At 37.4% G+C, this 11,176-nt stretch overlaps 1 protein-coding gene across 12 annotated transcripts in view; it reads left to right on the top strand.

The window, feature by feature from the left end:
- Nucleotides 1-11,176, top strand: part of FAM160A1 (family with sequence similarity 160 member A1) — a 224,408-nt gene that overhangs the window by 125,202 nt on the left and 88,030 nt on the right. For all 12 annotated transcript variants that reach the window (XM_023530204.1, XM_023530196.1, XM_023530199.1 and 9 more), the window contains one exon: nt 2,653-3,279. In XM_023530204.1, coding sequence (XP_023385972.1) covers nt 2,653-3,279 — 627 coding nt within the window. The remainder of the gene's footprint in view (nt 1-2,652; nt 3,280-11,176) is intronic.

Below are 11,176 nucleotides of genomic sequence, written 5' to 3'. Positions count from 1 at the left end.
ATATTTACATGAATGCATATAATATAAATACTTATGCATATGTATAAATTTATATTGCTTAGGAATTTCTAAGAATCAGTTTTTTAATTATTGTTTTTAACAGTGTTTTTGGTCCTCTTTTTAGACTTTAGTACAAAATTACTTTGCTTTTGTTTTTATTTATATTATGAAATTAGATAAATTTATAGGAAAGAAGAACTAATTAACCTTAAAATCTCATTTATATCTTTTCGGATTCACTTCTAATCATGCATCTATTTGTCAATATACTTAGTTTTTAACTTAAATTATTTCATGTATACATTTGCAAGTAATTATATGATTCACTTAGTGTTTATTTTTAATAGCTTTATCGTAGGGGGATGTAACATTTTGATTATAATTCTCTTATTCTTGACTGAGTCAATAATATTTTTATTTTTCATTATGGAAAATATCATTGGTGCGAACATTTTTTAACAAATTATTTTGAGTTGTTTCCTTTAGGCATTTTCTGTAAAGTGTGATTAACAAGTCAAAGGGCAGGAACCATTTGAAAGCTTCTGTTGCTTATTGCCAGATTGTTTTCCAGAAAGATTGAGCTAATTTGCAGTGCCACTATCAGTGTATAATGAACAGCCCCAATTTTAGACAGTTTAGACAGTCTGAACACACATGAAAAGTATAATTACATTTCTACCCCAAGGCCTAGATGTATAGATAGCTCTCATAAGTAAATTCAATATGCAGACTTTGAAATTATAGAGCTGAGAAAACAGGTAGCTAATTTGTTCTTCAGAACGTGGGGCCTTGAAGTTAGGGCTCTTGGGCGGGAGAAATTCTATGTTGAGGTGGAGCCCCCTTTTGGACACGTGTGGTACTGTGATCCTACTTTGTGAGATGTCCTCATGGCCAAAGCGAAAAAGGACAGCCAGGTCCCTGCGTCTCTGCCAGCGAGTGTCAGGCCTTCGAGGAATTCTGGACGGCTTCTTGGAAGTTGGGAAGGGTCAGAGGCCCTCTGGAGTCCGGTGTTCAGCGAAGGAGAGGGGATGTCCTGTGGGCACACTGGAGCCACTTGTCACTGAGTCATGTACGTCCTGGGTAGCTGCTAACTGAAGTTGACTATGTCAACTCAAGGTTGTTGGGGCAATTTTTCCCTTTGTGAGAGCATTATTAATTTTATAATGGAAATTGATAGAGATTACAGATTCTGTAGAATTCTGTTCATTTTATAACTTGCCCGGTGTATAAAAGTTCCTGGTTTTGACAGGGAAAAACATAGAGCTTTCCCTGAGAAATAAATTTCCGTCACTGCTTGCATGCATGCTGACATAGCAATGTAACTTTGCCAGCTTCTTCAGTGACTTGCAAATATTTTGTAACCTAAATACAGAACATGTAACAGCATGTTATAGAACTGGGTGAGGAGGGTACGGCAAAAGACAAACATTTTATATAGCATGCAGCAGAGAATGGCAAAAAGGAACCAAGAAAGTCTTCAATGTTTGATTAAAAATCATCATGTGTATTTATCATAGAAATTCTAGGTCATAAAGTTACATGGAAGTCAAGATATAAAATTCTTTTAATTTCCAGGTCCCAAGGTGGAGGTCAATATTGATGAGCAGAGAGGTAGGAAGCATTCAAAGGCCAGCAGTGGTAAGGGAGAGAAACACCAGAGCTCTCACATGTCCTAATTAGGGATTTATTCATTTTTTTTTAACTGTCAGTTGACTTTTTCTTTTTGGTGGTAAAATACATATAACAAAGCTTGCCCTCTTCACTATTTTTAAGGATACAATTCAATGGCACTAACTACATTCACAATGTTCTGCAACCATCACCGCTATTTCCAATATTTTTCATTACCCCAAATATAAATTCTGTACATTAGGAATTTATTTTGTGATTGGTTATTTCGGAACTTTTTCCAGCTGAAAGAAATGCAGAGTCCAAAACTTTCATTTTTTTAGTTTCAACATGTACCATATGTTAGGGTCAATTCTGCTGAGTCGGTGTCTTCTGTTCATCGGTTTCCTTTTACCTAACCTTGCATGCCCAGTTGAAGAGGTTGTCCATCCAAGAAGAAGAGGGAAGGATATTGTTCTGTCAAGGGCAGATGAGTCTCCCTGCTGTAATCTCCAAATCAACTCAATTCATAGGAGAACGTAGGTAGACTTACTGATTTAATGTATTTGAAAGTTAAAAGGCAATATTCTCGACAGTTTAGAAAAAAACAATTTAAGAATGTCATCACCTTGAACACAAAAACACAAATCACTATTTTTTCATTTTCAGTCTTTTTTCACATTTTTGACATAGTTGATAATGATGGATCTAACTATGTAACATAACTTATTTTTTCATCTAATGCATCACTTAAATTCTTTCATTTTGCTCAATGGTCTTTGTAATAATAGACCCAATAATAGACTACTTTCTTTGACAATTAGGTTGCCAAAATTTATAACTATTAGAAACAAACATCTTCGAACATCTTCTTTCTATAGTTTAATCCCTTCATTTTATTCTCATGAGGGAGAGACAAACACAGTGATCACACACATCTGGTTGTGGGCCATGGCTCTTGTTTTTTTTCTGTGAAGATGGGTGATATGTTTTTCTCACTATGATAAACATCGGATGGATGACAGATATTTGATTTGGTTACAGGTTGTGAAGATCTTAGAGAAGCATGACCCCTTGAAGAACACCCAGGCAAAATATGGATCCATCCCTCCAGATGAGGCCAGCGCTGTGCAGAATTACGTAGAACACATGCTCTTCTTGCTGATTGAAGAGCAAGCCAAGGATGCTGCGATGGGGCCAATTCTGGAATTCGTGGTCTCTGAGAACATCATGGAGAAACTCTTCCTTTGGAGCTTGAGGCGGGAATTTACTGATGACACGAAAATCGAGCAGCTAAAGATGTATGAGATGTTGGTCACCCAGTCACACCAGCCTCTGCTGCACCACAAGCCCATCCTGAAGCCCTTGATGATGTTGCTGAGCTCTTGTTCAGGAACAGCCACCCCTGCCGTGGAGGGGAAGCTGGTCGTCCTGCTCAATCAGCTCTGTTCCATCCTTGCCAAAGATTCGTCCATTCTGGAACTCTTTTTCCACACAAGTGAGGACCAAGGGGCGGCCAACTTCCTCATCTTCTCCCTTCTGATACCTTTCATTCACCGAGAGGGGACAGTAGGTCAGCAGGCTCGGGATGCTTTGCTTTTCATCATGTCTCTCTCTGCTGAGAACAGCATGGTAGCCCATCACATTGTGGAGAACACCTACTTTTGTCCAGTAAGTCCCTCTCATTGCCATGTTTTACACTCCTCTTTTCCTCTCTAGTACTAATGATAAATTCTTTTTTAATCCTTTTCAGCAAGTTGTACTTGGCACCTTCTATGGAAAGGTGTTTAAAGGAAATCTTTTGGAAGAAGCAGGGCAGTCTTAATCCAATGCCTTTTGGCTGAGTAGTGTCAGCTCAAAATTAGCCAGCAGAGGAAACTGTATGTATTACCACATCTTGGTTCATTTCTGTTGGGTGAGGAACTATTTTAGTTTTTCCTAAGAGCACATATCCTGAGTGATTGGTAAGACCTGTACTTTCTGTATTTTTAGCTTTCCAGGTTGACTTTTTACCCACGAATCATGGCATGTGGTGAGACCCTTCACAACTGGTTTCACAAATTAATTTGTTTCTTAGCAAGATAATAACTATAATTATAGATGCAAAGCACTGATTTTATTTTAAAGAACAAATACATATTTACAGTTTGGGATAGCAAGAAATATTCTACTCTGTATAGTTTTTTAACCATTGATATGGTAAGAAATAAAGTGTAAGGTCCTTTGCAGATGTTGTTGTAGCCCTAGCCCACTCACAGTTTCAGAAAATTATGGGAGCTGTCTGCGACTCTTAAAATGCCTTAAGGCTCTGATTATTTATTTTTTTTGGCATTCGTGGTGTTTTTGGAAGAAGGGCTTATTTTTTGGAAAGGGGATTTAGATGATAGATTTATATCTTTTTCTGGTTTGTCAGCTCTGTTGGTCAACAGCTATTTTTATTTTCTCAACTCAGTGAACAGTTTCAGTTTATTTCCATTATCTGTTCTTTTTACCAGTCTTCTCATTATATTTCTTTATAAATTATATTGCCTTAAATATACCTTATTTTGCTGGAATATTGTATAAGACTGTTGGGGTTTGTTTGTTTGTTTGTTTGTTTGTTTTTTGAACAGGCCAGGCAAGTTGCCATAAGTTGATTAGATTAATTGTTAATAAATACTATATGGGTAGTTCTTGAACAGGGGGTGAGGGCACTTAGAGGACATTTTGAAATGTCTGTGGAGTGTGTTTGGGCATCATAGGGCCATGGGGTGGCTGGGGTGGGAGGGCAACTGGCCTTATTATTCAGGGCCAGGGATGCCTAATGTCCAGTAGTTTGTGGAATGGTCTCACCCAATAAAGAACTGACAAAATGCTAATAGCAACCCTAGGGAGTAACATGCTGTGTTTTGCTTTGAGGTTCAAAAGCAGTAGTCTTCTTTATACAACTAAATTCCTGTTTTTACTACTAAACTAGGGGCACCTAGTGTCTGGCATATATTTATTTCAGTGCAAACAAATGAGTAAACATTTTTTTTGAAAAACAATTTCATTTAAAAAATTAAGAGTACCAAGTATCTCTTCTCTTCTGGGTTCTGGCCAATTGAATAAAAATTTTACAAAGATTTTACAAATGGGCAGTGAAGAACTGATTCCATTCATCTGACCGATATATTAAGTTTCTCTTTCTTTGAGCTCCCTCAGAAAAAAGTTTATATTTTAATAAGCTTCTACCTGCTCAACATTGCTTACATCCAGCTCTTCCGTTTCGTTCTCATTCCTACCACTGTTATTTCTAGATCCTAATGTGTCTCCCTACTATCCCAGCATCTCTCAAACTCACCCATCTTACATCGTCAGATTAAACTCCTAAAAGAATTCTGATTTTGCTGTGTTATTGCTCGGATTTCTTCAAGAGTGCTCCATACTGGACATAGCGTTTGTGGTAGGCAGAATAATTAATGCCCTCTAACCCACAAAAGCTGTCTACATTCTAATCCCTGAACCTGTGAACATCGCTGATAAGAGACAGAGTCAGTATTTGAACCTGGGCAGTCTGACTTAAGGACCCATGTGTGTAACTACTATCTCGTGTATAAATAATATCAAGATTTCCTATAAAACAGCAACCATATAGAAATGACTGGAGCTAAGAATGAAAAACACTGATTGTGAGAAGAAATTTGCAACACACATAACTATAATTAATTGGTACCCAAAATAAAAAAATATTTGTAATGCTACAAATTAAAGGAAAATGACAAAACAACACATTAAAAAAAAAAACAAGAAAATATATGAATGGGCAATTCCCAGAAGACATGCAAAGCCAATAAACATATGAAAATGTTCTCATGTTCCCCACATCAGAAATGCAAATCAACACACAATGAGACACCAGATAATGCTCATCAGAGTGGCTAACTGTTAGACATCTGTTAACACCAAGTATTGTCAAGGATATGGAAAAACAAACTCTTGAGAATATAAATTGATACAATAACTCAGAAAAGTAATATGGCAATATTTAATATAATTTGAATATTTGCATACCATGTGATTCTGCATCTTTACTCCAGATATCTGCCTAGGGAAATCTAGCACGTGTTTGCAAGGATACATGCACAAAGATATTAAATACAAGTGATTTGAGGAAGAGAAAAAAAGATGTATATTAAGGGAAAGATAAACTGATCTACAATGGAATCCTACTCAGCATTCAAAATGAAGGAATCATATGTACTAGCATGTAACTATCTGCGTGTGCGACTACCTATAAGTCTAAAAACATGTTAAGTAACAAAAGTAAATAGTAAGATGTTACACGTAGTATGTCAGTATTTACATAAAATTTCCATAAAATTTTAAGACACAAAATCTTTATGCTGTTTTTTTTGGATATATATGAATACAGTAAAAGTACAAAAACAAGTACAGGAATAATATGTACTAAATCTAAGACCGTGCTTGCTTTTGGGGGTGAAGGAAGGAGAAGGGGTGGTGATGGGATTGGTGTAGGGTTTAGTTGTATTTGTTGTTTTGCTTTTTGAAAAAAATAGAGGCCTTGAAGAAATCACGGTCAAATATTAAAATCTGTTAAATCTTGGGGATGCTTTCTATTCTGTTATGTTTTGTGTGTTTGTAATATTTCATACTTAAAAATTTAAATTTACTAAGACTAGAATGGAGCATGTTTTTAACATTTATATTTCCACTTATAAGCAGATTTCACTGAGTAGTTGCTTTTATAAAAACGTGTTTTAAAACACTGTACAGTTCATTAAAATTGGAGGAGAAACAACATCTCCAGCTGACCTTATTTGCTAGAATGGAACAGTTCCGTGGTGTTAAGCTGCCTCCTCGGGGTAGATCCCATAATCTCCTTTGTACTCAGTTTTCTATAATTACATCTGACAACATAATTAAGAAAAAAAAAAAAGAACCTTTTTATGTCGAGTATAAAGCATACTCTGTTAACCAACCGGCGAAGGACCACAATTGACAAAAAGCTTTCTCTAATTAGTATGATTGTCAAAGTGTGTTAACATCAGGCTTTGGGAAGGGTAATGACTCTTTCAGGAAATTGGACCACTTTTGGAAACTTTTGTTGTTGTAGTTGATAGGAAGAGCTTGCTGGTTCCACTGCCTCTTCTCTTGAGATGTGCTTTTCCAAGAAAAGAGGGAGAATGAGGATACTGTGGGGAACAATTTAATGCCAACAAATGACTCTGTATCCTTTTATGTTTTTTAAATCAAATATTGATAATTAAGCCCTGTGACTTATTAAATATTGGCAATAGTAGAAAACAGCCTATGCGTAAATTAGGAAATGCAAATTGAAATAAGTAACTTTTAGGTATGCAGCCATAGTTAGAAAGTTATTTATCCCACATGTAAAATTTATGAGGCTTTTTATTTTGGCAAGGTGTATCAAATGGTCCCCACCAGGTGTTCTGCTGCTAGCTTCAGACTAAAGCCATCTGCTAAAATTCTTTTTGTTTTTGCTGACATTAACGGGGTGCTGTTAGATGTCTCACATTAAAGATGGACCTTCCCTGACGTGTTCAGTGCTTTGTACCTGCCATCTTTCTCCCCCCACTGGAAACGTCGCTGTGTGAAAACCATGATGGTCATTTCTTCACATGCGTTATTTTCTTTAATTCTCGTAGCAACTCAGAAGAAACCGAACCCTAGAAAACTTAATAACTGTCTGTAAATGGCAGTCAGGTTCAAAACCTTGTTATTCTGATACTAAAATCTATCGTCTCAACAACTAACATGCTATGCAGCTGTCAAGGAAGTGGTTTGCTTTTTAAATTATCTGTTGTTATCCTTTTAGTTGTATATGGTGATTAGTTTCTTGTAAAGAGACTTTCGAGAGAAGATAAATTAAAAATATTGGGTTAATACTTAATGTGTTGGGAATACATACGTTTTATAATTACTTTTATGTGATCAGGATCAAAAAAGGCTGAAATAGTAGATGGGCATTTTATTTTTAATTATGTATTTTCTAATTTTTAAGTTAAAAATAAAATGTAAAAGTAAATAGATTTTTTTAAAAAGTACATAGATTGTGCCCCTAAACTCTTAGAAAAATGATCTGCAAACCTGTTGTGGCCTCTCCTTTTCCCATGTTCCCACAGCATCCTCTGTATCCTTGCATGTAGCAACTGTCATTCTTTCACTTATTAGTTTATTGTGTGTCTTCTCCATCTCACCTGGTCTGACTTGTTCACTGCTCTTCCCCCGGTACCAGCCTGACATGGTACCTGGACCATAGCTGTTCTAGAAATAGATGTGAGTTAGATGAATGAATCTGAACTCTGAGCAAAGTCTGAGAATGGAGGATATAAATATTTAGCAGTAAAGAATTTGGAATCTTGTTCTTAAGACTACTTAGTACTCTTTATTCTGCAGAACATTTTCTTCCATGTTCCTTTGCCTAAAGAATATCGCAGAGACATCTTCTAGCTCCACTTAATAGTGGCGAGAGCACAGCAGGACTCCATGTCCAGTTATTACACTGCCCTGTCCTATACACACAGTCTTCTATTCGCATCTCAGCCAGGCCCTTTTCAAGAATACTTTTTTTTTAAAAGTGAATATTAGATATGTTATTTTTAATTACTGCCACTGATGTCTATAATTTGAAGATTAATGTTGCTGTAATTATATTGATATACTAAATAGTTATTCCCAGCTTTTTAGTCAGACAAATTAAGCCTGTCTTTATGAATTCATCTTCAAAGCCTCAAAGTAGTTAAGGAATCAGGAGTATGCAGAATTAAAGCCTTTGTTCTGTGGTTAATTTAGCATGAGTTAGCAAATGTAATTGGTTTTAAAAATGTGGCATCAAGGTTAGATTTCCCTTGAAGGAGAACTTTTGGTCTCTGTTCTCTCTTGGCAGAGGTTTCTAATTTATTACAGGCAACTCGCTTGGGTCATATTCAAAACTGGAATTAAAGTGATTTGTTTGGGTATGTTGACAAGGAGTTAAGTACTTTAAATAGGGGACATTCTCCTTTGGGACCACAGATGCCTTGATTTTGCAAAAGAGATAAATGCACTATCTTGTTTATTGTTGTATTTCTTGTACTTACCATATTATCTGGCCTGAAGGTGAATAGTAGTTCTTCTTTAATGAGTGAGTGAATGAATGAGTGAATTAAGGTCACTAGGAAACAGAACAGAGAAATACATATAATTTTGTTTTTCTAATATTGAAATGGTTCATCTGTTTCTCTCGCTGCCCTCCCTACTCCTTTGTAGACTTCTGTCCCACATTATCTCTGCCCCTTCCTTCCCATGGCGTCATCTGGTTTCCCTGTGCTCAGACCTCCAGGTTCTCATTCCCCAGGCCAGGCCTCTGCTCTGCTGTTGAGCTGGATGTGTTATTCATGGGAAATATTGCTAGCATCTGAAACCATAACAGACTAGACAAGTCACCCCCACCTCCACTGTGGCCCAGACTAAACAAGTCAGACCAGGTGAGATGGAGAAGACAGCCAATTCACTACTGAGCGAACGAATGACAGTTGCTACACAAGGATACAGAAGGTGCTGTGGAAACACGGGAAAAGGGAGACAATAATGAGTTTATAGATAATTTTTCCAAGTTCAACATACCTGGACCCACACCTCCTTCTGAATTTCTGTTTCTAATGCCAGGCACTCTGGATTATTTTGTTGTATCTTACCTGTCTAAACCTCCTTTTCTTTTCCCTCTGGTCTATATGGCTTGAGGTACCACCTACGTATGGATGGTTCCAGAGCTCCATCTCTAAACTAGATCCCCCTCCTAAGCATCAGCTGCCTGCTGTGCTCTCCACTGGGATGTCTCTCAAGCTCTTTATCTTGATATACAAAACCCTGCAGGATCTGACTCCTGCTTACTTCGCCAGTCGATTCCCACTTCTAATTCTACACACCAATAATACTGTGCTTAGTTCCTGGAAGATGCCATCATTACCTTTTCCTTTGAGACTTCCATCCTCTGTTTAAAATATTCTTTCTTCCAACACTTTTTTTCTGGCTAACTACTGTTTATTCTTCAGCAGCTAGGACATTACTTCTTCTGAGAACCTTTCCTGCTCCAACCCCCACCCCCAAGTCTGAGTTAAGGACCTTTTTGTATATCCACAGCATCATATATTTTCTATTATATATTCGGAACATTTTTACACTATTGTAATTGCTTGTTCATCTCTTCTTAGACTGACATCAATGAATACTTCGGTGTTTCTTTTCTGGGCCTAATTTAGGATTGAATGTTTTCTTGAACGTTTTCATCCCATTGAGTCCCTTATAACCTCAGGTTTACCCTAGAGGAATGCCTTTTCTTTTGTCATCATTTTACTTGTAAATTAACCAAAATTAAAGTTGTCTACCTAATTTTAGACCCAGTTATATTTACACTGAAAAAAAAAATAAACCTGCTAAAAACATATATTGATGAGACCTTTTATAGATAAGTTCTTTGCTTCTGTTCTGTGAAACGCTTGTCCACCCTTTGCACATCTGCCAGATGCACATCAGCATCTCTAAGGTGCTGTTTGGTGAGCATCACTTCCACTTGGAAGACTTCCCATACTGAGAAATTTGTTGTTTCTCTTGGTCTTATACTCCACAAGATAAAATCAACAGGTACTCAGCACAAGTGTGTTCATTTTCTACCTTTCTATCTCTGTTAAAGGCATCATTGTTTTCTTAACAACCAAGCTGGATAACTTGACAATTTCGAGTTCGCATTCACCCTCATTTATTAAACCCAAACACTGTCAGTATCGTTTTAGGAACAGAGTACTGAGGGAGGAAGTAACTTCCATGAGCTTTGGATTAACAGTGGATCGATAGATGTCTTAGATTACCCTCACATGTACTGTATATGTGAATCTCAAATTCATTCCTCCTCTTTTCCTACTGCCAATGCTTCAGTTTAGACCCAGTTTAGCTCTGTTTGAATAACTGTCATCATATCTAAATGACCCATGGCCCCAGTTCTTTCTTCTAGTCATGATTTGTAAAGATCGGATCAGAGCTCTTTCTAAACTGTAAACTTGCGTATGCTAGTCATGACCTTTAACATGTCTGCAAAGATCTTTCTCATAGAGCCACTCATGGTTCTTACCTGTGACATCTTCTGTCACGAACCACCTTGGTCCAGGGCTTCCTCCTGGGGTGGAAGTACCTTCTTAGACTGGGGTGTGTGCCTTCTCTGTATCTGCACTCAGCGTATTGCACTGTAATGCATTGATTATGAGTTCGCCCCTGTCCTAAACACCTTTGGGGCAAGAATCATGTTTTCTTCATCTTTGCATGTGTCTCCCTCACTGCCTCCCCGCCCCGCTCTAGCCTAGCACACACTTGCTACATGAGACACATATCAGCTGTGTATGGATTAGACAAATCCCTTGGGTACTGCTGCTCCCTCTATTGGAGTCGTCCTTCCCCGACTGTCTCTAACTGTCAAATGCCCCCTAGCTAGCGGATACCCTCTAATACTTTAATACCTTTCCACTCACTTCAAGTGGACCAACGTCATTGGCCTCACCTGGGAGCTGTTAGTTGCAAGTTAAGGACTTTGGAA

This window comes from Pteropus vampyrus, unplaced genomic scaffold (genome assembly GCF_000151845.1).
Source record: "Pteropus vampyrus isolate Shadow unplaced genomic scaffold, Pvam_2.0 Scaffold47, whole genome shotgun sequence".
NCBI lineage: Eukaryota > Metazoa > Chordata > Mammalia > Chiroptera > Pteropodidae > Pteropus > Pteropus vampyrus.
The sequence above is the reverse complement of the archived record's forward strand: the minus strand, read 5'-3'. Positions and strand labels throughout refer to the sequence as shown.